Genomic DNA, 27,703 nt, shown 5'->3' with positions numbered 1-27,703 from the left:
AAATGAATGGCGACTGTAGTGTCGTCATCTGAAGGCGAGCCCGGTTGACTCCTTGTACTGCTGTTCGGCATCTACAAATAAACACGGGAACACAAGCCATTATTTTCGACATCAGCATGGCCTAACTCCGTCGCAAAAGGTCAATAAATAAAATATACGTAAACATCGACATCTGGTTATCAAAACTGAACACATCGCCGTTCTCTAGTAATATGGGGTGAGCCTCGTGTCGAAAAAAAACTGAACAGATCTAGCTCCAATAATCATCCACCGACACACACACCAGGTTGAGAAGCCACGGCAGCACTGGCCAGCAGCGCGACAGCGTCCTCGATGTAGATCCGATCCGGTGAACGTGTCCTCGAGCACAAAAGAGCTTGATCTTGTTCTTGACGGTCTCAAACAGCAGGTCAGTCACCCCGCGTTAACATCGCTAATGTAGTTTAATTTGTTGCTGCATTCGAAAAGGCAGAAACAAGAAAGGCAGAAATTAAAGGATGGATCGCGCGCACCGTCCATCATGCTGCCGGCCGAAGCACATCTGAGGGCTGGGCGACGCGGCTGTTGCCGTGGTATAACATGTGGACCTCGTCCGGCGAGGGGCGCGAACGATGGCCGCCGACCTGCGCACACGCACACCAACGAGGGGCAACGATAGATAGATCAGATCAGCTTCGACAACGATGGTGGCGATAACCCCAGCAAGCACCATCTCGGCTTGAGAAGAACGAACACGAGGCTAGCTTCTTACCAGGCGTGCGCGAATCGGCGCCCTTTGGCTAGAGCCGGCGGCGCGCTGCGTCGCCGCCATGCAAGGAGCCTGGATGGATCGGAGATCCGCGCGAAGGGGACGGCCGTTAGGTTTTTGTTGAGAGGCGGCGGTGCGCATGGTGTCAGGTGCGACGGCATCCGGCACCCCTATATATAGAGTACCCGTATATGTATGGCACAGACACGTGAGCATCAAGGGTCGAAGACCAGGCCGTCGTCTATTATAGGGCATGGGCAATAATGCTGGACTGGAGTCAAATAATCACCAACTAAACACCTTTGCCGCTGCTTAGAGACGACGGTTTTGTAAAGACATCCATCAATCAATACAACTTTTTGGCATCACACCAAGCCCTAGGAGTAGGAGTAGAGTATATAACTCCATATATTCTTCGATGAACAGGATTGCATTGATTCAGTCCGACCTCTAGTTTGCTCGTAAGTATCCCTATTATCAAATTTGCTAAGCTTTAATCATCCATACAAAATTTCTTTAGTTTATCTACCATTTATCAATTTCTAATAAATTCTCATAAGGACGTATCGGTTAGGTCCGATTTTTTATGAGTTTCTATTAGATTTCATAATTTATCCAACGTTGATCAGATATCTATCTACTATTATCTAATATTTTTCTTGCAGAATCGTGAAAGCTGAAAGGGTTAGTGATCTTCATTTTTATAATTCATTGACCAAATTTTCTACCGTGTCATAGTCAATCTTATCAGTTGACTTGTTTGGTCTAGTCTCGCTATCTCGATTAGGTCCGACCTTTTAGTGGCACGATTAAGCTAGGCTCATTGTTGGCTCAAATCGATCTATTATGGCTTGAGTTGTTAATCGGCTACCTCAGCTGATCACAGTTACGATTTGAGAATAAAATCTTTTATAATTAGATTTATTGGTAAGTTTTATTTAATTTGTCACCCTAGCTGTTAGCGCTATCTCAGTTAGGTCCAATCTACCTAATGATGACGGTAAATTAAGTTTAATAAGCTAGATACGTTTCTTTATGATTGAGTTCATTTTTAAGTCCAGTTGTCATAGGAGAATCGACTCTATAGCCGATGATCATATTGGCGTATTGGACTAAATAAATGACCGGTATCACTTTATGGAACTATTCGAAACACGAGCCATAAATTTCCTGTTTAAATTTCTCTTTTCTTGTTAATTGCAAGTCAAATTAACTGGTATGCCCTGATCCTAAAGAGCATAACCTGCATAGGAGATAAGCAGAACTGCTAGGCCTTAGCATGTCGTGCACTTGTGCTCCGCAAGATTCATCTTGTCAGATTTTGCGGCAACACAGGTCAAATTGACTGATAGGCTGCGAATCTCGAAAGCAGAACCTACACTGGAGATAAACAGAGGTCCCAAGCCTTAGCTTGTGCTCCGCAAGATTCATCACCTCGAATTTTGCGGCAACAGCTCTAAAAGGTAGTTTTCCCTTTGTTTGAGTACGGTTTCCCTCCGTGTGCAGACATAGTCTTCTTTAAACAGCATTTACCAAAACTTGTGTAAACAATTAGAATTAAACTCCTACTTGTAGTTTGGTGTTTGTTTTATCACTATTCTTTATAGGAGTTAACGGTCAGCTATGATATTTAAGGATCATGAACAGCTACTTTGGTCTTTTTGCGCACGACCTATGTGCTAGCTCAGGCCAGATCTATACGGGATGGACGGAAGGGTCAAGAATCATAACCAAATTTATTTTTGGCAAAGTAAGCAAGTTCAATAAAAAAGAGGTCAAGAAATTAAGTTGAACTTTTATTAGAGCCACGAAACTAATTTCCTCTAAAAGGTACTTATGTTTGCAATAAAACCACGAAGGTTATAAATAGTTAGGATCACTAGCCATGGACTATGGGTGTTGCTTCTTTCACCAAAAGAATTTATCCCATACTCAGTGGAAATATTATATTTCTCATTTCGTTGCCAAACTCTTCATAATTTGAATCGAAAGTTTTCTACTAGCGAGCATCAAACGGGTGCCGAAGCACGAATTTTGAAGTGTTCGCAACCGTTTAAAAACTGGAGATAAGCAGAGCTTCTAGGCCTTAGTGTGTCGTGCTCAGCAGGATTCACCACCCCAAATTTTTGTGGCAACAGCTCTAAAATGTGGTTTTCCCTTTATTTAAGCATAATTTTCTTCCGTATGTAGACACAGTCTCCTATAAACAGCGATTCACTATAACTTGTAAAAATTATTAGAATTAAATTCCTATTTCTAATTTGGTGTTTGTTTTGTGACTATTCTTTATAAAAGCTGACAGTCAACTATAATATTAAGGACCATTAACAGCTCCTTTGGTCTTTTTTGTGCGCGCCCTATGTGCTGGCCCACGACAACTCGATATGGAATGGATGGAAGGGCCGGAACCTAAACAAAATTTGTTGGTGGCCAAATAAGTAAGTTCCATCGAAAAAGGGCTATGAAACTAAGCTGAACTTTCGTTAGGCGAAACTAATTTTAGCCTACCTAATTTTCTCTAAAAGATACTTTTGTTTGTGATACTAGTGCATGTGCACATGCCACAGGCATGTGTTTAAAGAACAATTATATTTAACAATATCATATATTTAAAAAATAATTATATTTAAAAATATTATTATGCAATAGCTATTATATTATAGAGTACAGAATAATAAATAGTAATACCAATAGCTATTAGTGCAGTTGCTAAACAGAGGACATAGATAATCCACAATATAGATGATGCTGATAAGCTTTTAGCACTTACAGATTGCTCTTTTATCTACTCAATTTGATATACTATTATTGCCATAGGAGATTTGAAATGGACTGAACTCCTCACATGGCTAATGCATAAGGTGGGTATATTTTAAGACATCAAGGTGAATTTTGATTAAATATAATTCATTTTAATAGACTCCTCATCGTTTTATGAGCAGCAGTCAACATAATTTTGCTGCAGTCAAGACCTACAATTCTGTGCAGAGCTAGACTTGGTCGGATTAACCTGCAACATGGTTTCACAAACTTAGTCTTATTTGTTTAAATCATGTTACTGTGCTGCCGTGTGCTTAGAAAGTACTGAGCAAGATTGCTGCTTGATGTTGAAAGTTTGCAATCACCGAAGCTCAGTACCGGTGCAGCACACTGGAAACAAAACTGGAAGTAGCAACAACCACATAGCATAAATCTTGATCAGACTGGCTCATATACGTCTTGTACAAAGTCCATTTTGATGAAATCTTTGCTAGAGTTCTTTTTTATCCTTTGGGATTAGGCAAACCGATTAATCTTCATTATTTTTTAATATCAACTTTACCCTATTTTAACATTGGAGAATTTTGATCTGAAGTTGTAGAGCTGTTCAGGTGTGTGGTTGTAAAAGTTTTCAAAATATTGTTATTTTCTGTATTTGATGCCCCTTGAATGCTCAAAATATTTTGTTGTTAATATATTTTCATACTCTATGTATTGCGATGCCCGTTGCACGAACCTAGTATTAGGCAAAAAGATTGATTGGCATGATTGATTGACCGCTCATTTCTTTTCCTTACTTATTAGTATTGATTTCAAATGATATGGAAAATGGATAGTTGATTGAAAGGATTGATTGCCCAATCATATCCTTTCCTAATTTGTGTTGATTCCAAATATTTTCCTAACTTTGACGATTCCAAAGGAGAAGATGGGGGTGTCAGACCCGGGGCAGCGGGACTGCTTGTAGGCATAGAATATTCTAGAGTAAGTGATAGCTCATGGATGTATCTTACCTCTTTTGTAACTACCCGAATAGGCGTAGAACTAGTTGTAGTACAAAGGAAACTACCCGATTGTATTGTAGTAGGGTTCCTACTGTGCTCGGCTAGGACTTTCTATGTAACCCTGTCCCCCCGGATATATAAGGGCGGACAGGGACCCCCTCGAAAGACATCAACACCTAAGGCAATACAAACCACCATACAGGACGTAGGGTATTACGCAACTCGCGGCCCGAACCTGTCTAAATCTTTGTGTTCCTTGCACCATCGAGTTCCAGAGCAGTCGATCCCTACCTATAAACCTTACTGCTAAGGGTATCCCTGAGCAGGCCTGACGGTAAACACCGACCGGGGGTATATTTCTATTTTCAAAATCAGGTATATTTCTATTTTCAAAATCAAAATATCGACAGTTCCAAAATTACAATAAATAAAATTAGGAATGTGTATAGGACAAATGGGAAGATTGAGGGTACATTAGGCAAAAAGATTGATTGGCAGGATTGATTGATCGCTCATTTCTTTTCCTTACTTATTCGTGTTGATTCAAAATGATATGGAAAATGGATAGTTGATTGACAGGATTGATTGGCCGATCACGTCCTTTCCTAATTCGTGTTGATTCCAAATACTTTCTTAACTTTACTAAATCTTGTGGTCAATCTACATCCTACATACATGTTGGCGGCATGCATGCACAATTCCTTGCGTGCAAATCAAGAGAAAGTATTCAACAAGCACCAAAATCAGAATTCAAATTTTTTGGTTGTTGATTTAAATGCTTTTATCTTTTTAAAAATTTGAAAATATTCAATCAGCACCAAAAGTTCAAGCAATGAAATTCTTCCTCAAACGAACAAGTTACAGACACCGGAAATTTATGCAAAAGACATCCAAATAAAAACCAATGGTGGTGTAAGAGCACATTAGGGGTCGACCACTAAATAAAAAAGTAGTTAATAATAATAATAGGAATAGTAAAAAATTGGCCTATGAGGGACAGAAGAGCAAATTCTTGTGTGTCGTGACAGGCTAAGCAGGTCAATCTTAAGCAATTCTATGTATATACACTCGACCAAAAAATTGGCCTATGAGGGTAGGCACCTGGTGTATGGGAGGCAATCACGAAATTGGATGTTGGAGTGCTGTATGGAAAGCAATCACGAAATTGGAGATGTTGTATGGAAAGCAATCACGAAATTGGAGATGCTGTATGGAAAGCAATCATGAAATTGGAGATGCTGTATGGAAGGCAATCACTACGTGCGAGGATGACGAGCGACGTAGGGAAGACAAGCACAAAGATGGGTAGAGAAACTCACGGTGATGAAATTTTTTTGACTCCGACGGAATCAACCGGCGGGAGGGGGGTTTTGGGTCTGCCAAGGTTCCTGTCAATCACTTAGCCCTTACATGTGGGCCATTAAGATGTGTTTTGTGAGAGGGTGGATAGATTAATTCTTGGTGAGAAACGGTTTCAAATGTTTCAACTTTTATAGTATAGAAAACCACGATGACAGGTTGTGAATAGTTGGGATCACTGACCATATGGTGTGGGTGCTCCTTCTACCAAAAGGATTCATCCTATACTCAATGCAAATCTTATATTTCTAATTTCATTGCCAAACTCTTCATGATTTGCATGAAAATTTTTCCAATAGTGAGCATCGGACGGGTGCGAAGCACAATTTTTGAAGTGTTCACAACCGTTTAAATACCGGCGAAAATTAAAAAGCAACTGAGAGATGTTTAGAGATTTCGTTTTTTTTTATTTTGAGAGGAACACAAAATATATTAATAAGCGGTCGGCGCTCCAAATTCTGCTGGGCCTAATTGTTTCCAGCATGCTCTTCAGCCGTTGAGGCCCGACCCAACACGTTACCGGACTCTTATATCAATTAAAAAATAGTTAGCGGACCGGGCCTCGTGCTATCCGTGCTCCGGTCCAGTCCAGTCCCGCTCTGTCCGCGGCGACGGCGACGCCCGTTCCCCATGCCGCCGGTGCCGGCGCGGTGGCGGCGCGGGGCCCGCTCGCCCGTGCCTCCGCGTCTCCTCCAGCGAGCCCTCCTCGTGGCCACCTTCTCGGCGGCGGCCCTCATCCTACTCGTACTACTCCAGCACCGCCACGGCCCTAAAGCCCCAAGCACTTCAACCGCGTCCCGCGCTCGCGTTTTCTCCGACGAGCTCCCCGAGGACTCGCCCTCCGCGGAGCAGGATGCGTGGGTCGGGGATGCCCCGGTCGTTGGGGACGGGGCCACGTGCGCGTCGGTTGAGAGGATGGGGGAGGAGGCCGCGGGCGCGGGGCGGGGCTCGCCGGAGCTGGCCAGCCTGCGGGTCCGCGAGTTGATCCGGCGCCACTTCGAGCTCCACGGTGTGTTCCGATAACGAAGCGGGTCATCCCTTGATTTGATCCATCTATTTTTTTAGCCCCCTGGAAATGCTGCGTGTTCATCAACCCACTGCGTTCTATCTGCGAGATATGGTTTGTTAATCACGCGCCGTATAGGTGAATTAGATTGTGATGGTTAAGTCATTTGATTGGATGGCCTGGTAGAGATCTGTGATCGTGCTCTGTCGAAGACAGTAGTTACTTCTGTGCTTAATTAAGGAACTTGGGGATGTAGCCCGGGAAGTGAGGAAGTGTTTAGTCTAGTTACTTAATGAAGGAATTGACTTATGTGCTCTGTGAGATTCACGACGACTAATGTATAGTGTTTATGTTGTTCAGAGTGCCAGAAGTGGAGAGTGCTCGAAATGATGTCTGCTTAAACACTTGCCGTCGTATTTTACCCCATTTCGGATTAGGATTGCAACCGATTTTACAGAGGTCTTATAGAACGTTTAAGCAAACTGAGTTTTGGTATATATCCATAGTTGTTGTATATCCACAAAAGGAATGTATCCAAACTTCTAGCATGGACCATTAATTCTGATGCGTATATTTTCATAACCAGCTAAAACTATAATATCACAAAACTATTTATGTATGATGTTTTAGATAAAATTGAAAATTGAATAACTATCTCCTGCTGTTTGTGTGAATAGTTTGAGACATTGATTTACGTGATTCAACACAACATCCCTTTACATGCATATTCATTCAGAAGTGTGATAGATGTTACCAGTTATCATACTTGTGCCCGTTACATGCATGGAAATGTACAACTAATATGCACATCACATAGTTCAGTCATAAATCAACTGTTGCAGCCAAAGTCTCTAGTTTTGCATGGAGAACTCAGTTGCTAGTTACATTCAGGAGCACAACGTTTATATATTCAATTAACTTGCCAGGAGCAGAAAGAGTGAGAACACTTCCTGCACATGAATTCTGCAAACAAGGCTTTGTGTTGGGGAAAGCGTCTGAAGCTGGATTTGGCAATGAAATGTACAAGATCTTAACAGCAGGAGCCTTGAGTGTCATGTTAAATCGATCTTTAATCATCGGGCAGACCAGGCATATGCCTTTACACTCATCTCCATTTCATCTTTATGTTTGATATGATTACTATGGGATAGGTTGAAAGCTTTGAGCTCTCTGAAACTTCAGAAATTTTGTTGACTATCCTTTGCTATTCCTTGCATATATAGTGTTAATGTTTAATTGTGACTTACCATTTTTCTGGTCCTTTCCCTATCTCACAGGGGATTGTATCCTTTTGGGGAGTACATTTCTTATACCAACCACTCGTTCACTATTCATGAAATCAAACATTTGTGGAGGAAACATCACTGTGCTAGAACATATGGTCGAGATCTGAATATAAGAGTGGACATATTTGAAAACCCACTTGAGACCAATGTTCTGTGTAGTGACTGGAATAGCTGGAAGGATCCTATTATCTGGTTAGTACTACAGTTACTTCCTAGAATACGTTCTTGCCATGACTTGGACATGTTTTTGTTGTAATGGAGATAATTTTTCTAGGGCTTTAATTTACTTTAAAGTTACACTAGATGATAGAGGTATTTACTACATCTTGCACATCCAGAGGAAAAGGAATTAGGGTTTAGATAACCAGTTTTTTAATGTTCATCTTTTATTTCTTAGGTCTTAGGTAACCAGTCTATTGTCTTGTTTCTGTTACTCTATGTGCGGCTCCTTTGCTTTCTTTCACTTAGCTGTTTTTTTTCATACAAAAACTAAATATCAAAAGCATGCTCAATGGTTCTTATCCACAATTTTAGGTTTGATGACACGACAGATGCAGTTGGGATTCAGTTTTTTCTGAAGAATGTTCATCCTAGAATGAAGGCTGCTGCCTCGGCCCTTTTTGGATTGCCAGACTCGTTGGATGCCAGGCCTAACACATTTGGTGAACTTATGCGAGCTATCATATCTCCTTCCAGTACAGTCAAAGCAGCAGTTAACTGGGCTTTGAAAGGTGTGAATCCAGATATTGTTTTGCACATGCGCATGATGGCAAATAGGTATGGCACACTTGTGTGTGTGCTTGCGTAAATTGAATGAAACTATTATAAGTTGTCTACTCACTTTCAAAAGAATAATGACATTATGCGATTTTCACCTGTTAAATTATCTGTTTCATCAATAGGCACCAAAAATGCTTCTTTATACCAGAATTGTAAGTGGGACCTAGGATAGGTTTGTATTTTTCTTTTCTGATTTATAATTCTTTGATCTTAAGTTGGATCCTCTCTAGTTGAGTATGTTTGGACTTTGGAATAGTTTGTAATGACTAATTTGTATCATTTACTCATCTTTAAGATTGAGGACGTCCACCATCTATCATGTAAACAATCTGTTAACAACTCTTGTTAGTGTTGTACAAAGCACTTGGCAGTAGGCAAGGCACTGCATTTGCAGTTGGGTCGCACCTGGTGTGTAACAGCATATTAGGTGATGGTCGGTTAGGACAAATCCGGCAATATTTGGCTATGTTTTAGAACAGTGACTTCTCCACATTTTTTTATGTTTGAACATTTGAAAACTAAATCTTATTGTTGTTTTAGGCCAGTGCGAGCAAGAAAAGCTGCAGTTCTTTGTATTAAGAGAGCCCTACAGATTTGCTGTACGAAGGGTACACCTCGGGTGGCATTGGTCTCAGACACACCAGCATTTGTGAAGGAGATAAAGTCAGAAATCAGTGAGTTTGCAGAGGTTAGATGATTCATTAAATTTTCATGCACCCATGAAGTTTGGTTAGATTTCTCGTCTAAATCAATTGATTGTGTATTTCTGGAAATATTGAAAAGTTGGATGTTTATTCTGCGGTTGTTTGCAGGTACTTTATTTTGATTACAAGTTGTTTACAAAGACTTCTGGTCTACAGATAGTTGGAAATGCTAAGGTATATTCACACAACTGCATATTGTTAGTGTTTCCTCTACAGCTTCTGAACCTTACTAGAATTTTCTGGAGCAACCTTTTTATGCTAGACTTTTGTCATGAATTTTATAATTTATATTGAAAATGAAAAAAATATACATCTTTCCTAAATTTGCTAGATTAGTAATACACACCTCTATTTTGCTAGTCTGGAGCTGGCCACCCAAATTTGGCAATGTTTCCAATTAAAATGGATGCTTATTTCTTAAAGTCATCGTGTGCATATTTTATCCTGCACTGATTTTGACAAATCATGTCTCTATGCTGTGTTTTTGGTTTGTCACATTCTTCCATAAATGTTAAATTTAGACAATATCATGCATGTATATAAGGTTCCTGCAACAAAATAATTGTACTTGTAGTGTGTGCATAGAGCCGCAACACACTGCAGTATTCCCTTTTTAAGAGAAAGATTCACCTGCTTTATAGAAGGAATATAATGGAATATTTCTTTGCTAATGATAGGATTGACATATGTACATTAGCTGCAAGATGTGCATGAGGCAACCTGGAAATGCGAATGTCTTTGTAAAGTGATCCACTACCGTTTCAAAAATTATCTTGGTCATAGACATTGGACATAGCACTATTGATTCTTGTAAGAAAAATTCTGGTTTGGCCTTGGAAAACAAATTTTCACTGCTTTTATTTTGATCAACAATCATTAGCATAAGGCATTTGAGGAATGTTGTGTGTATACTCTTGCATCCATAAAGTTGTGCATCTTGTTCCCTGAACTAAAGACCTTTCCTCTGCCAGCCTTTGGATTTTCGATCAAGAGACTGGGGATCAGCTCCAAGGTGGGTAGCATTTGTTGATTTCTTCCTAGCTGCACAGGCCAGATACGCAGTGGTCACTGGAGCACATCGTCGTGTGGGGACGACCTACGCTCAACTCATTGCAGCACTGGCTGCAGCAAACAGACATGGTACAAATCCCTTGTATTTAAACATTGAACCTGCCCTGATTTTCTGCACTCTGTTCAGTTTCTAGTCTTCAAACTCCAACCTAAATCAGGCTACCCTTTCCTTGTATGATCAGGCCAAGAGCCTTCAGGCGCCAACTTCACATTCCTAAGCAGCATCCACAGCAACCTGTTGGTCGACGGGCTCTCGACGCAGGTCGGCTGGGGCCACGTCTGGAACAGATACGCCGGTCCTCTCAGCTGCCGGCGCCAGCCACACCAGTGCGCCCTGACCCCACTCCTCCCACCCGCCTGGTGGGACAGCCATTGGCAGAGCCCCATACCCAGGGACGTGAGGAGGCTGCTGGAGTACGGCGTTCGGCTGTCAAACACCGGGGAGGTGGATGAGAGGCGCCTTGCAGTGCACTGCCGGTCGAGGAAAGATCACGTGAAGAGGTACCATGTCCTCCCACCGTACAAGAACCCGGCATGATCGCAAGGGAGGTCCTGGAGAGATAAAGAGCTCATCAGTTTTGCATTAACCGCTTACAACGAATGTAGGTTAGAGCGGTCAGGCTTTTTAAACTGGCCATGTTGCTAATCTCTTTGGCGGCGCCTCTGATGGTGACGGTTTCGGTGAAGCTGTAGCGGAGTTTCGCTGGTAGCATCATGCATCGCAGATTTGTAGTGCATCAGCTGTTCCTTTCGGCATGGTATTGGGCAAACAGGGGCCTTTGGAAACAGCGTGCGTGCACAAAGCTGGAGATGCCCTCACATTTGTATTTTAAGGTTGACCACTGGATGGTTTGTCTGACGGTCGACCACCGAGTAGGTGGTCCTCCACTGCACTCCGCCGCCGATCCGAGATGCTTTTCCTCGGCTTCCCGCAGGAGAGATTCCTTGGCGACGGACCGCGGCAACCAACCCCATTGCGCCTAGCCTACAAATGGCTCAGTCCGATCTGATCCTCCCTGGTATTTAATTTAACTCGGCAGCTGTATGCTGAACGAAGCTCACATGACATGGACGATCCGGGCTCATCGTTCTTCTGCTCAGGACGGACGATATAGCACAACATGGCTAAAGCCTGCTGGTTGCCGTTCCTCGTAGCCATCCTACTTGTCGCCATGGCCGCGGTGACGCCACGACTTGCGGCGCAGGCCTCGCCGGAAGAGGCTGCCGGTGCCCGTGGTGTCAGGTTGCACGTCGGCCAGCGCCAGGTACTACGAGCCAGCCTACGGGAGGCTGGTGATGGCGTTGCATCACGCTCCCACGACAGATGATCAATTTGGTTTGCCGGTCGATCGATTCGATCGCATGCAGGTGGTCGTGGACAACGGCGTGGTGCAGGTGGCCATGTCGGTGCCGGAGGGCCGGATCACCCGCGTCGGCTACGGCGGCGAGCCCAACAACCTGCTGGAGTATGACGCCGGCCAGGGCGACTCCGGCGGGTACTGGGATTCGGTTTGGAACTATCCCGACTCCGATCTTCCGGGGCAATACAATACGTAAGTCGATTGCCCTCTTACATATGTCCTCGTTGGTGCGTTGCTAACTGTCTTGCATTGTTGACCAAGTCAGAAAACATGAACCGATCAACAATAAAGTAGCTTGGGTCCAAGTCATACTAGTACTCAATGGAAGTGACAACCATTGGAAACCACTCAGATAAATAACTGAGCATGAACCCCCAAACGTCCAATGATAGATGGTGCATTCTCGCCAAACACATTAGCATTACTCACAACTTGGTTTTATGTTCCTAGCTACTTTATTTAAATGTGGACGCACTTTACTCAGACTCTCAAAAAAGATATGCATAAACATCCTTTGGAGCTCCTCTATACCCATTTCGAATCTTCCTCCCAGACCCATCTGCACAAATGAATAGAGATTGTCATCAAACACGAAAGTGCAGTTCTATTGATTAGTAATAGAGATAACAAAAATGGTTTGAAGTGTGCAACTAGGAAGGATTGAACATGCAAAATGGGGGCTGCACGTGCACTCACCATACACCGTTATGAGCTTACAAGTTATGTCAACAAACTGAACCATTTCAAAATGGATTTGTGGTATTTAGGATAGAAATGTGCCAACTAGCCCAAGAAATGGTTAAATGCTTATGGATCGACAATCAAATTTGCTCCGAGTGTAGTAGAGTAAGCAAATTTAATTGCTCATTGTGATATACTGATTACATTTGTACAGGTTGGATAGTACAGAGTTCAACGTAGTGTCCTCAAGTGAAGATCAAGTGGAGCTTTCTTTCAGGAGCACATACAACCCATCGCTTCAAAACAGCTTTCAGCTAAACATCGATAAGAGGTACCCTGTCTGCAATCACTTGTTTTAGTTATTATTCCTCATCTGAATTAGTACCAACTCCCTTCTAAGACTGCCTGTTCAGGCTTGTGATGCTCAGAGGTAGCTCTGGGTTCTACTGCTATGCCATCTTTGAGCATGCCAGGGACCACCCTGCGATGAACATCACCGAGGCTCGGCTCGTCTTCAAGCTTAACATGGGAAAGTGAGCATTCCTTTCTGGGCTGGAACTTTGAACACATTGATCATCTCTCTGTTGCTTTCTCCAATTTTTCATGACCTGTCAATGAAAAGGCGTGTTTTTGCCTACCTCAAATGTCTTAGGTTCAATTACATGGCCATTACAGACGACATACAGAGGTACATGCCAAGTGCTATCGACAGAGATGAACCTCGTGCTGTCCCACTGGCTTACAAGGAGGCTGTTCTCCTGGTTGACCCCAAGGAACCCCAGTTCCGAGGAGAGGTATATTAAGCTTTAGCTAAAGAATCGACAAGCATGCTTGAATAATATCTGCAACGCTAAATCAACGAAATGAAGTAGAACCAAACTTCAAAAATCAAATCTGGCTTGAGAACCATGTCTGCAGGTGGATGACAAATACCAGTACTCGCTGGATAACAAGGACAACGTTGTTCATGGATGGATCAGTGGCGGTGAACTGAACCCCATGGGTTTCTGGGTCATCACGCCCAGCAACGAGTTCAAGAGCGGCGGGCCTTTCAAGCGGGAGCTCACATCCCATGTCGGCCCCACATCCCTCACGGTAAGCCTTGCTCCATGCACACCATCCAAGTCAAAGGATTTATCAGCTCTGGTTAAACTGAAATGCTTGTATGATCTTAATGAACGTTTCCATCAGATGTTTTTTGGGACACATTACATTGGTAAGTACATGGTGGCCAAGATCGCCGACGGTGAGAGCTGGAAGAAAGTCCTAGGTCCGGTGTTCATCTACCTCAACTCAAGCCCCAAGAGCGGCAACAACCTCCAAGCTCTCTGGGAAGACGCCAAAGCACAGGCACAAGGAGAGGCGAGGAACTGGCCCTACAGCTTCCTTGCATCGCCAGACTTCCCCAAGGCAGCCGAGAGGGGATCCATTGCAGGGAGGCTCCTCGTCAGAGACAGGTACGTGAGCAAGAAAGACATGCCTGCTGCGATGGCTTACATTGGGCTCGCCGTGCCCGGGCAGCCTGGCTCCTGGGCCACAGAGAGCAAGGGGTACCAGTTCTGGACAAGGGCCGCCTCCGATGGAGCTTTCAGCATCGACAATGTCCGGGAAGGAGTGTATGATCTTTACGCGTTTGTTCCCGGGATTCTTGGAGACTACTCCTACAGTTCACCTCTAACCATAGCCCCAGGTCTGTGCTACTTCGTCTCTCTCAGCACTGGCATGAACTATTATTAGTGCAACCACATTGAAGCATCAACCATCTATTGTGCTGTATGTAGCTACCCTGTGCTTGACCCGTGTTAGATCGGTTGTTGGAGCAGGTCGTGTCATGAGCGTCGGTGACCTTGTGTTCGAGCCCCTGAGGTCAGGCCCGACGCTGTGGGAGATTGGTGTCCCGGACCGGGCAGCAGCGGAGTTCTACATCCCTGATCCTGACCCCAAGTACATCAACAGGCTCTTCGTCAACAAAGACAGGTAGTCTATGTCGCTTACAAGATGAGAATATGCGTGGCAATGGCATCAGTAGGGTGCTCCTCTTACTGACTGCGTGCTTGGCTTTGATGCTAACAGGTACAGGCAGTACGGCTTGTGGGAGCGATACGCTGCCTTGTACCCAGAGAAGGACCTCATCTTCACGGTCGGTAGAAGCGACGAATCCAAGGACTGGTTCTTTGCGCAAGTCACAAGGTGCGTAACACTAATCGCCTTGTTGTATTCTTTTTGTTTGACGTCCTGGATGCTCAACTACAATCTCCATGGATACAAATACAACATTTGATCCGCAGGAAGGTTGGCCAGGACTCCGTGCCAACGACAGGGCAGATTCGGTTCAACCTGGACCGCGTCATGGCAGGCGGCACCTACACGCTGCGGATCGCCCTTGCTGCTTCTGAAACGTGCAGGTTGCAGGTACATACATAGTCTGCTGAGCTTACGCAACCATTTCTAAGAACAGTTCATGTTCTGTGGTTACCTGAACTCCGTGTGCAACCGTTCATTATTCCAAGGTGCAAGTGAACGGGGGTGCGAGGAGAGACGGCAGCGGGGTGTTCACGACGCCGGAGATGGGGGACGACAACGCGGTCGCGCGCCACGGGATCCACGGCCTGCAGTGGAGCCTCGAGTTCGCGATCGGGGGGCACCTGCTGCTCCAAGGTGACAACGCCATAGACATTAAAGTCGCTCAGGCCGGAGCCGGAGGTCCGGCGGCGGCCAGGATCGCCGGGGTCATGTACGACTACATCCGCCTGGAAGGGCCTTCCTCCGGAGGCGTTCTGAAGATTGCGCCCCTTGGCCGGGTTTGGATGGGGATTTTGTTTGGGTCTTCGATGGCCTTCCTCGTCATCATGTGAATGTTCCAGTAGTGTGCGCGACCTGGCATGCAGTGGAAGCAACAGTAGTTTTTGGGCCTGTCTATTGGGCATTCGTGCATTTCAGCCCAGCCCAGCGGGAATTCTATTCGGCTGGCTTATCAGCCAACTATAGTAGTGGGTTTTTCTCATATCAAATCAGCACTAGCTACCAACTAGAAGTAATTTTCTCTCACAACAAATCATCACCGGCCACCACCAGCCACAGCCAGCCGAATAGAGCTGGATTGGCCGTATCTTCTATCTATATTATAAAGATCGAAAATAATTGAAAATATTTCTCACCCATATCGAATCTGACATACCCCTTACGTTGGATCCATCTGTCAGGGTCGAGGGAGGTGGAAGGAAGGGTAGATCAATAGAAATCATGAGTTGGAGAGTGTTTCAACCGAAAACTATTTTTTTTCTCACCCATCCCACGCATACCCCACAAATCAATATGGGCCTGATTGGTTGTCTTCTCTAGCGAACATAGCTCGCATCAGAGAGCCAGGCCCCTAGTAGCCAGGTTGTGTGCATGTGAAACGAGCTTGTTTGGTAGCATGCTTCATCCCAGACAGGTCAGAGGGAGATGATGTTTAGTTGCATGAATGCACATCCAGATTCAAATTCAGATGCAACGTTAGGTTGTTTGGTTGGCTGGATACAAGCCGATTGAGTTACATCTGGCATGGAGTGGTGAGGTTACCAACAAGTAGGTCCCCATCCACAGCACATGGTGAGAGTTATTCATTTTGACAAATGCAGAACCCTGAGCCTAGTTGTCAAGCATATGGTTGTAGGCAACCAGTAGTGCTTCATCAGTGAATCTGCCGCACCTGATTTTAAAAACAAAATCGAATGCACAACTATATGTATGCTAGGATCAAGTTCTATACATATAGTGAATAATCAGTAACAGTATCACGAAAAGAGAATTACAACAATTAAAAGACTATTAGAGATATACAACTTATGTTGGAAACAAAGGCTTCAAACTTCACAGGCAATCGACCAGGGGTTGCGTATGCCTAGAACTCAGCATCATGTTCAAAGGATTTCATTGCGACTTTCTCTTCTGAGTAGCAATAAGCAAGAGTGAGTACACTTATAGTTGGTACTCAGTTGGCCACAAGAAATAACCAGAATATGTTTTAGGTTCATCTTTAAGTTTATTAATCATGTGAGGGTCCAAGCCGCTATTAACCGTGAGCACGGCTGATATATCAGTTTTACACTCTGCATAGGTAGTATATTTTACCCATAATTCGTGTTTCCCATGTCACCTGAGGTAGCTAGGCTCTTAAACACTTCCTCTGTGAGTGGCTAGGGATTCACTTGAGGTCTTTACAAAGATTCTCTAACTTATGATAATCTGCTAAGGTTTCAAGCCAAAGCGGTCATAACTCTCCCTAATGAGGATGACGCCTTAACCAGGAACGTATCAACGCCTCAAGAGGACCAAGCTATACCCTGACGATGCATCCCCTCTTGCCCTTTTAGTAAGATTATCATAAGCTAGAGTTTCTAATAAATTAGTCAAAACCAGAGCCATATAATATTGTAGTTGTATTGTTTTCTTGGGTGGTTCTCCATGTTCCAATTAAACAAAGTACTCTTATAAATAAACATAGATAGAGTCACTTGCCTTAGCTACTCTTACTGCTCTTCAGCTCTTGCTCACTTAGAATTCTAGATTCTTCAAGCTTCGAACAATGATCCTTCTACTCGAAGAAATCATCGAGCAGCAACACAAAGCAAATAACAAACACAACTAAGAACAGTATACTGAAACAAAAGAAAGAATTTAAAAGAGCGTACTAAAGGATAGGGCACGCTGCTACATTTACAAGAGGGCAAGAAACGCGAAAAACGGAGCTAGGGTTGAAAAGAAACAACTATAGGAAGATTTGAATTATAAAACCAAACGAAAGAACTATAAGCTTTATTTATTTTAATTAGAAACCACATATGGAGTATATTTAAAAGAAAACATCCTATTTATAATAAACTCATATTATATTCATATTTTTAAAAGCGATGTTGAACTTAGTCAAATTATATATATATTGTCTATATAGAAATTACACTAATTAAACAATTAATTTAGAAGGAACAAGTGAGATCATATAAGCGAATAACTTTATGATCGGTGTTGAGGTTAACAAAATATAGTTAACACATTTACATTGGTATTAATTATATTAATATTAATTATGAAAAACCATGGTAACATCTAATTTGCTTTTAATTAGAAAACTAGATGAGAGAACATCAATCAAATTGAATCTATATTTAATTTTATAAACAAAAACTATGATACAACAACACTTCTAAACTAAAGCTTACGCTAAAAGAAAACTGATGCAACAAGAAATAATTGAAACGGATCTAAAACGACAAATCTATGGGCTAAACGGTGATCCGAGGATCTAGTCGCGATTAACTATAGATTGTGAGGGCCAGCTGCTAATTTTTGCAAGACACAGGAAACTATGATCGTGAATAAATCAAAAGCTAGGGTTAGATCTGAAAAAGTTCACGGGTGGAGCTGAGTTGAAAAGACCTAATAGATCTAGGGAATTTTCTACAGATTATATATGCAAGACATAACAAAAATTATGAAAATTACATCTTTCTCTAGGGACCAATATGGAAAAGCTCAAAATCTGCACAACCATGGTGGCCGGCAGCATTGTTGGCCTGATTCCTAGATTCTAGGGCATGGGAGAGCACTGGGAGCGGGGGAAAGAAAGAGGAGAGGGAGGGGTTCCCCTTTTACCTTTTTCCCTCATCAGGGGTGAATGGATTTGGCGGGATTTTGGCCAGGCAAGGAGGGCGTCAACCATCTGTCTTTTCTACATCATGTGAGAAATTTTGTTGCCGCTGCGAAAAAGTATCATGTGAGTCTGGGTTGGGAGTGCACTATTTGTCCGTGCAATAGCTGTAAGAATAAACTTCTCCAGAAAGATAATGTGGTGCAATCTCACTTGATCCACCATGGTTTTGTTGAGAATTTCACCGTCTGGAAGTTCCATAGCGAAACAGATCCGAGTGTCACCGGTGCATCTGAACGAAACTCTTTGACGACCTCATCGGTGAATGAAAGAGGACAACAACCCTCATCATCAACAGCAACAGCGGGCGGCAACGATATAGTGAATCGCGATTATAACATTAACATTGATGATCTTATCCAATACATGGGAGGCAATGATGGTGTTGGGGATGGTGAGCAAGGTGAAATTTTGGGGCCTGAAGGTGCAGAGATTTTTGAAAACCTTGCTAACCGTATGGACCAAAATGACATTCTGTTTGGGAATCTGAAGTGGCTGGAAAATTCCAAAGAGATGAAGAAGGTGGTAATTGATCCGTTGTATAAGGATTGTCCGAAGCATTGGACGGTGTTTCATTTTAACATCTAGTTGCTAATGCAGAAGTATCGCCATGGGTGGTCTGACACTAGTTTCAACAACCTGTTATGTATGCTTCCTGACACAATCCCAGAGGGTAACAAGGTGGCCGCCAATACCTATCGAGCGAATAGGATGATCCGGCCAGTGGTGATGAAGCTTAAAATATTCCATGCAAGCACTAACCACTGTATCCTGTATCTTGGCCAGTATGGGAACTTGCAGAGCTGTCCGCACTGTGGCGCGAGTCAGAACAAGAGGAATGCCGGTTATCGCACGGACGTGGATGACGAGGGACCCAAGAGAAGGCAGAAGAAGAAGACGACGACCAAGCAGACCCTATTTTCCAAGGATGAGGAAGAAGAGGGCTACATGCAGAGGAAAAGTCCCGCACTGTCAGTGTGGTACCTGCCCATGATCGATCGCTGTGCGTGGCTATTTGGGAACCCAGAGGATGCCAAGTTGATATCATGGCATGCATTGGCAGATCGCATCAAGGGCGATGGCAAGCGACGACACCCCTCCGATGGCAAGCAGTGGAAGAGTTTCAATGCCAAGTTCCCTAATTAAGAAGTTTGGTGATGAGGCGAGGAATGTCAGGTTTGCACTAAATACCGATGGGATGAATCTGCTCGGTGACCTCAACAGCTCCCTCACCATCTACAACCTACCTCCGTATCTTTGTCAGAAGCGTAGGTATCTTTTACTCACCATGATTATTTCTAGCCCGAAGGAGCCATGCAATGATATAGATGTGTTCCTGGAGCCACTCATGGAGGACATGAAGATGCTATGGGAAGATGGGGTCAATATGATGGTTGCGTCCAAAAGGAGTTCTCTAAAAGCCATCATCTTTGTCACCATCATTGATTACCCTGGCCTTTTTGCACTGTCGGGGCAGATCAAAGGTAAGTTAGGTTGTGTAGTTTGATTGATGGTACCTGCTACACTTATCTTAATGCATCGAAGAAGTTGGTGTACATGAGCCATAGGGGATTTCTTAACAAAAAGCACAAGTACCGGCATCCTTCAATGAATTAGTTCTTTGACAACAAGCCCGAGCCTTAAACTAATGAGCCAAAAAAGATGAGTTATGGGCAAAAGGTGTTTGACATGGTGAATGGCATAAACATAGAGTTCAAGAAGATGGGACCACAACAATGAAGAAGAGGAAGCGGGAGCAGATGGAGGAGGAACAACTACCTATCACCCAAGTTCCTTTCAAGAAGTAGTCGTGTTTCTTCAAGTTCATGTCGTATTGGAAGGAGCTAGATAAACCCCATGTCGTCGACCGTATGTAGCTTTCTAAGAATGTCTTCGAAACCACGGCCGGGGTCCTGCTAGACATCAAGACTAAAATAAAGGATGGTCTAAAGTCACGTCAGGATTTAGTGAACCAGAACATTAGGCCCGAACTTCATTCGACCCCGGCGGCGCAGAGCAGGAAAGTGGACCTTCCGGCATGAGCTACAACCTCATGGAAGATGAGAAGAGAGCCGTGTGCTAGTGGCTTAGGGCTGTGAAGCTGCCAACCGGTTTCTCTTCCAACTTTAATGCACATGACTGCCACGTCATGCTCACGGTGTTCCTCCCAGTTGTGATTAGGGCTATCGGTCTGAAGTACGTGAAGATGGTCATCACACGACTCGGTTACTTCTTCAACTTCATAAAAAAAGGTCATCAATGAAGCTGAGCTGTCAGGCATGAAATAATTCATCGCAGTTCTAGCTCAAGATGTGCTGCCCGCTGTCTTTCTTCTATATTATGCCACACCTGATGATGCACATGGTTGATCAGATACAGGACCTTGGGCCTATATACCTACAATAGATGTGGACGTATGAGAGGTTCATGTCGACCCTGAACAGATACGTCCATGACCGTGCTTACCTAGAGAGCTCTATGATTGAGGCATACACAATGGAGGAGGCCATTAACTGCTGCACCAAATACATTGTGGATGGAAATGCGATTGGGTAGCCCGTCCATCCGCACGAAGGTAGAACCTCCAGGATGGGGTGCACCGGGGGGCGTACGCACCAATGTACAAGATGAAATGGTGCACGAAGCTCATCACAACGCCTTCAATCATAGGGATGGCAATGGTTCGATTTTGGGTCGAATTTCCGTGGGTTTCAGGTCTAGCGGGATTGGGTTCAGGGATGATTTTTCACCCATAGTTTTCAGGTTTTGGGCCGCAAAACTTATCGGGTTTGGTTTTCGGTTTCGATTTTCACCCTTGGATACCCAATGGATAACCATTTGGAGTAAAAACTCATATTTTATAGTATACTTAGGAATAAGTTTGTTTACTTAGCTAATAAATTTGTTCTAAGTTGACTTGGGAAATTATTTACTATTTATTGCCTATTGTTTATACATGTAAATATTATATATATCTTGTATATGTTTATGAGAAGTACTTATTTTTCTTACTATGTTGCCATACAAAACAGGTTTCGGGTATCCAATCGGGTTTTGGGTATCCGCGGGTTTCAGTTTCGGAGATGGATTTTGACCCGAATTGGTCTTCGGGTCGGGTTCGGGTTTTAAGTTCGGATTTCAGTTTTGGGTGCCCAGACACTCCATGCGACCCAAACCCGACCCGTTGCCATCCTTACTCAATCAGTTAGTGGCCATGGAGAAGTGGGTTGAGAAGCACCTGGAGGAGATTCGTCGTGGTCGTGATGGACACACAGAGGCATGGGTACAAAGACAACACAAGATCAATTTCCTGACGTGGATCAAATAGTAGGGCATATGTCCCTATGATGAATCTGATAAATCGAGGCTTGCGTCCGGCCTGTCCAGCCAAATTACCTCATGGCAAGGGTATGACATCAATGGATACATGTTCCACATGAAAGAGATGGACAAGAAGAGCGCAGCATAAAACAAAGGAGTTCGATATGAGGGCATCGACGAGGCCACTTGGGAGACCAAGATATACTATGGAAAGATTGAAGAGATATGAGAATTTTACTACGGCGATGAACTACATATACCCATTTTCCGGTGCTAGTGGGTCTGAAAGTGCATCTAGGCCCCTAAATGATTTTGGTGATTTTTGACAATCACAGTTTGGGGATATGATGCTTTCAATAAAGTGTATGCAGGAATAAAATGAGAAAATCAAGAAGAAGATGAAAAGAATGTCCCCAATTTCAAATTAAGTTTGGTGGATTCTATCAGAGATTTAATTTTAATTTTTGATTTGAATTTGAGTATAGGTTCACCGTACTATCAAGGGGGACGCATTTGAACAAATTTTAGATTGTCAAAATGCTTCATTTGAGATGACATACTTGAGAGAAAACACTCACAAAACACTCCTCTCCACAAAGTTTCTGCATAGGGTCGGATGATCCGGCCTTGGTACGGATGATCTGGCCCAACAGAAAAATTCAGCACTGAGCAAGTCCGGATGATCCGGACCTAGACATTTCAGCACCTGGTAGTGCCACGCCAGATGATCCGGCCCTACACCAGATGATCCGGACCTAGAAGTTCAAGTGTGTTTTTGGCCTATTCTGTTCCTACCCCGGATGATTCGAGGTTACTCCGGATGATCCGGGAACCACCAGAAAACACACAACAGTTACTTTCGGGGGTGGGAGTATATATACCCCTTCACCCCCTTCATTTACTTGGCTCTCACTCTCCGACCGACCACGCCTCCAAAGCATTCATTCCTTCACTTCTCTCCATCCTAGAGCTTGATTCTTGCAAGGAAAAACCTAGGGATTGAGAGGAAGTGAGATTCGAGGTGTGATTTGAGAGCACTCCGTGGGCTAGCACTTGTTCATCTCAAGAAGCACTTGAAGCAACCTTTGATTCGTCGATTTGCATTTGTTACTCTTGGAGCTTGGCTCCTAGACGGTTAGAGGTGCCTGTGAACTTCCATTCATTTGTGATTGAGCCCCGGAAGTTTGTATTACCCCGTCATTCGTAGACATTTACTAGTAAGCTACTCAATCCTCTTGTGTGGTTGATTGAGTGAGGGAAAGGGTTATAGGGCAACCCTGCTCTTTGTGAGCACCTCAACGGAGATGTAGCTCCTTTGTGGAGTGAACTTCGGGATAAATCTTGTGTCCATTACATTCATTGTTGTATTTATTATTCTTGAGCTAATATTCACTTGATCTACTCGTTAGTTGCATTCCCCTTGTGCTAAACTGGTTCACAGGCATAATTACTTTATTTGTCAAGATTGTATTCAAAGGGAATCGCCAAAAGCTAAGTAAATTCAAATCTCGTGCAAGATTCTTTTCCCTTGTTGGATCATCCGAACCTACGCCGGATCATCGGGGCCTGACAAGGACCGGATCATCCGACATAGGGCTGGATCATCCGGACCTGACGTGTTTCTGCCAAGTTTTTTCAGGTAATTTTTAAATAGGCCTATTCACCCTCCTCTAGGCCTAGTGTCGATCCTTTCAATTGGTATCAGAGCTTGGAATTTCGTGTTGAGCTTAACCACTTGGAGAACAAAAGAAGATGTCGAGCGAAAAATCTCCCAAGAGTCCCGTCAATCCGACGGGTGAAGATGACAAGGACAAGAACAAGAATGATGATGGAAAACCTGAGAATGAGAAACAAGATGAGTCAAGTGGCTCAAAAGACAAGAAAAAGAAAAACATGAATGATGATGACGACTCGGAATCAAGTGATGATGAGATGTCATATAGAGAATGGAAGGCATGGAAGAAGGAGCAAAAGTTGAAAAGCAAAAAGAAGAAGAAAGCTAGCTCCAAGATCTTGATTGACTCAAGTGATGACTCAGACTTGACCACAAGCGAAGACCATTTCGAAACTCTAGCAAGAGCGAGTCATCAAAAGACAAGAAGAAATTTGAGCATCACCATGTGTCTCATGACTACACATTTCAACTTCCTAGTGACCATGGTGCATCTATTCATATGGGAAAACCACCGTTCTTTGATGGAACCGGATACAATCAACGGAAAACCAAGATGTTTGGGTATTTGAATACAATTCACAAGGATTTATGGAAAGTGTAGAAGTTGGATGTGAAATTACGGATGAAGATGAGACTCCAACACCATTGCAACAATATGTGCTATAAAGAAACTTCCAAGCCTTGAACATCCTTCACACATCCATGAGCCCGGAAGAGTTTGACAAGATAGAGGATGCACCAACTGCCAAGGATGCTTGAGACACTCTCCAAGTCAACCACCAAGGCTCAAGAAAAGTTCATGAGTCAAGAATCAAGACATTGGAAGATGAGCTAAGCCTTTTCTCTATGAAAAAGGATGAGAGTGTCAAGGAAATGTACAATAGGATGAAGAAGATCACTAATCAAATCAAATCACTTGGAGGTGATAAATGGGGTGATCGTGAGATTGTGGACAAGCTCTTGACCGTGTATATGGCTAGGGATGTCACTTTACCTTGTTTGATTAGAGCCGAAAGAGGATTCAAGCACTTCACCGCCAAAAATGTTTTTGGAAGAATTGAGGCTCATCATGATCAATTAAGAAGAGTCAAGATAAATCAAGATTTGGCCGAGCTTCAAGAGCAAGTGGCAAAGAACAATGGCATAGCACTACAAGCTAACTCTAAGGGCAAAGAGAAAGAAAATCTATCATCCAAGAATGAAGAATCTAGTCATGATGAGGATGATGAGCTTGATGATGAGCAAATGGCCTTGTTTATCAAGAACTTTAGAAGAGTCTTTAGAAATGGCAACATCCGGAATTATGGCAAGAACAAGGGCAAATATGAACCAAGAAGAAGATTCAACAAGCCTTGTTTTGGGTGGAAGAAACTTGGACATTTCATTGCCGATTGTCCAGAAGAGAAGAAAAAGGACAAAGATGACAAAGAAGGTTCTTCCAAGAAAGAAAGATCAAGATACAAGAAACAAGCCGGTGAAGCTCACCTTGGTCAAGAATGGGATTCTTAAGAAGAAAGTGAATCCGAGAATGAAGATGTTGCTACCATGGCATTCAAGGCCTCTCCTCATCATTCTATTTCATTATTTGAAGATCTCACCGATGATGAGGACCAAGATCCAATTCTATGCCTCATGGAAAATAATGTGAAGGTAAACTCTCCAAACTCATTGGATGATGAACTAGATGTGGAAGATAAAGTTACTAGTCTAATTAGTCAATATGGTAAAAAGGGTGCAACTAAAATAATGAAACTAATGATGAAAATGGATGAGTTAGAAGAAACTCTTGAATCTGAAGAGGAATTGCTTAGGCTTGAGGGAGAAACCTCTAAAACTCTTGACAAGGACCTTGCCTATGAAAGGAAGGAGAACAAGAGGATTACGGACTCTCTCAAGACCAATGATAACATACTTCTTGAGATAAGAGAGTTGCTCACTAGTGAAAATGAAAAGGTGAATGACTTAAACAAGAAATACTCCTTGGTAGAGGACACAAATGCTAATTTGAGAAGTGAAAATGCTAAACTCCAGTAAAGCTTCACAAGCTTGCAATCCATTCATAAGGCACTTGAGGTTGAGCACAACACTACTCTAGAGAGCAACTCAAAAGCTAGTGAGAAATCTAGTTCATCCATTCCATCAACAAGTAATGGTTGTGCACGTTGTTATAACATTGATATTCAAACTTGTGCTACTAACCATATTGAGGTGAATGCCATGAAGAAGGAAATTAGTAGGCTCACTCAATTGTTGCAAGAAGAAATATCTCCAAATGAGCAATCATCCAAAACAAATCGTGATTCAAGGGTAGGTGAGTTTAAGAAGCATACCAAGGGATTTGGCTCAAGGTACATGAGCAAGTTTGGATTTGAGAAAGGCAAAGGCCTTGGAAGAATTAGCAAGGCATTCCATAATCCATTCCATATGTCAAGAACAACAAGACCACCGCATTGGGAGCAAATGGGGGTCTTGTGAACATGACTACTCCCCTCCGCAAGGGAGAAAAGAAGAATCAAGCATCAAGTCATGTTAAGTTCATCAAGAGAGGAACTACATGTGATGAGGGTGTGAAGATTGTTGCATCCTCATCAAAGCAAAACAAGCTCGAGACCTCAAGCAAGTCACAAACACAAGAATCGTCTTCACATGTATTCTTTTATGCAGATTTTGTGTTAACTAGAAACCACCGTGGTAAAGTGGTTGCTAAATTTGTTGGTCACCACACATTTAACACTAAAGTAAAGAGTTGTGTGTGGGTGCCCAAGGTGCTTGTGACTAACGTTCTAGGACCCAAGTATTGTTGGGCACCTAAAAGAAAATAGTAATCTTGTTTTGTAGGGATACTCCTTCGGTGGATCAACTTTGGTGATCGATAGTGGATGTACAAATCAAATGACCGGAGTATGTTTGATTCTTTGACAAAGTCAAGTGGTGATCACTACAACACATTTGCCGGTAATAAAAGAGGAAAAGTGCTTGGAACCGGTAACATTACTTTAAACTCACAATTTAATCTCTCAAAGGTTCTTTTAGTAGATACACTTGGGTACAATTTGTTGTCCATTTCACAACTTTGTGACTCGGGCTTCAATTGTCTTTTTACTAATGAGGGTGTGTCCGTCATTAGAAGAAGCGATGACTCCGTTGCTTTCATGGGTGTGCTCAAGAGAAAGCTATATCTTGTGGACTTTTCACAAGAGAAAGCTCAACTTGACACATGTTTGGTGGCAAAGTCTAGCTTGGGTTGGTTATGGCATCGCCGACTAGCTCACATTGGGATGAGAAATCTCAACAAGCTTCTAAAGGAGGATCACATCCTAGGACTAACAAATATTTCCTTCGAGAAAGATCGTGTGCGTAGTGCATGCCAAGCGGGAAAACAAGTTGGTGTTCCTCATCCTTCAAAGAGCATCGTCACCACCATCAAGCCATTCGAGCTTCTCCACATGGATCTCTTTGGGCCGGTGGCTTATATTAGCATTGGTGGTAACATATATAGTTTTGTCATTGTTGATGATTATTCTCGTTTCACTTGGGTATTCTTTTTGCGTGACAAAAGTGTAGTATAAGAAACCTTCAAGAAATTTGCAAAAAGAGGTCAAAATGAGTTTGAAACCAAGATCAAGAAAGTAAGAAGCGACAATGGCACCGAGTTCAAGAACACCAACATAGAAGAGTATCTTGATGAAGAAGGAATTGGTCATCAGTTCTCCGTACCGTACACACCTCAACAAAACGGAATTGTTGAGAGGAAGAATAGAACTCTCATAGAAGCCGCAAGAACAATGCTTGATGAATACAAGGTCTCGGATCAATTTTGGGCGGAAGCAATCAATACGGCATGTCATGCAATCAACCGCCTATATCTTCACAAGATCTCGAACAAGACGGCATATGAGCTACTTCTTGGTAAAAAGCCAAATGTATCATACTTTAGGGTCTTCGGGAGTAAGTGTTTCATTCTAAACAAGAAAAACAAAACTTCGAAGTATGCTCCTAAAGTAGATGAAGGGTTTCTTCTTGGTTATGCCTCAAATGCTCACGGCTATCGCGTCTTTAACAAAACCTCCGGTTGCATTGAGATTGCGTGTGATGTGACATTTGATAAATCTAATGGCTCTCAAGGAGAGCAAGTTGATGATGTTGTAGGATTGGAGGAACCATCAAGCAAGGCAATCAAGAAGCTAGCCATTGGAGAGATAAAGCCTCATGAACAAGAGGATCAAGATGAGGATGGGATGGTGTTTCCAAGTCC

At 43.1% G+C, this 27,703-nt stretch overlaps 3 protein-coding genes across 4 annotated transcripts; all 3 read left to right on the top strand.

The window, feature by feature from the left end:
• The first annotated feature begins 6,448 nt into the window (after positions 1-6,448).
• LOC120686262 lies at positions 6,449-11,611 on the top strand. 2 transcript variants are annotated; one of them, XM_039968451.1, is made up of 8 exons: positions 6,449-6,880; positions 7,810-7,966; positions 8,155-8,355; positions 8,698-8,940; positions 9,484-9,631; positions 9,756-9,821; positions 10,619-10,787; positions 10,901-11,611. In XM_039968451.1, the coding sequence occupies exons 1-8, from the start codon at positions 6,502-6,504 to the stop codon at positions 11,254-11,256; spliced, it is 1,719 nt and encodes a 572-aa protein (XP_039824385.1). In that variant the 5' UTR covers positions 6,449-6,501; the 3' UTR covers positions 11,257-11,611. The 2 variants fall into 2 exon arrangements, with proteins under 2 accessions (XP_039824385.1, XP_039824384.1); XM_039968450.1 differs by having other exon boundaries at positions 7,804-7,966.
• Position 11,612: 1 nt separating this feature from the next.
• On the top strand, positions 11,613-15,788 carry LOC120686261 (rhamnogalacturonate lyase-like). Its single transcript, XM_039968448.1, has 12 exons — positions 11,613-11,737; positions 11,820-11,983; positions 12,087-12,271; positions 12,975-13,091; positions 13,174-13,293; positions 13,413-13,554; positions 13,679-13,855; positions 13,952-14,450; positions 14,584-14,737; positions 14,834-14,950; positions 15,049-15,172; positions 15,271-15,788. Exons 2-12 carry the CDS (start codon positions 11,840-11,842, stop codon positions 15,613-15,615), a joined length of 2,124 nt encoding a protein of 707 aa, XP_039824382.1. The 5' UTR covers positions 11,613-11,737; positions 11,820-11,839; the 3' UTR covers positions 15,616-15,788.
• Positions 15,789-23,525: 7,737 nt separating this feature from the next.
• On the top strand, positions 23,526-24,957 carry LOC120684966. The gene is made up of 2 exons (XM_039966818.1): positions 23,526-23,852; positions 24,304-24,957. The coding sequence occupies exons 1-2, from the start codon at positions 23,526-23,528 to the stop codon at positions 24,955-24,957; spliced, it is 981 nt and encodes a 326-aa protein (XP_039822752.1).
• The last annotated feature ends 2,746 nt before the right edge of the window (positions 24,958-27,703 follow it).

The sequence above is a fragment of the Panicum virgatum genome, chromosome 8N (genome assembly GCF_016808335.1).
Source record: "Panicum virgatum strain AP13 chromosome 8N, P.virgatum_v5, whole genome shotgun sequence".
In the NCBI taxonomy this organism is placed as follows: domain Eukaryota; kingdom Viridiplantae; phylum Streptophyta; class Magnoliopsida; order Poales; family Poaceae; genus Panicum; species Panicum virgatum.
The sequence above is the reverse complement of the archived record's forward strand: the minus strand, read 5'-3'. Positions and strand labels throughout refer to the sequence as shown.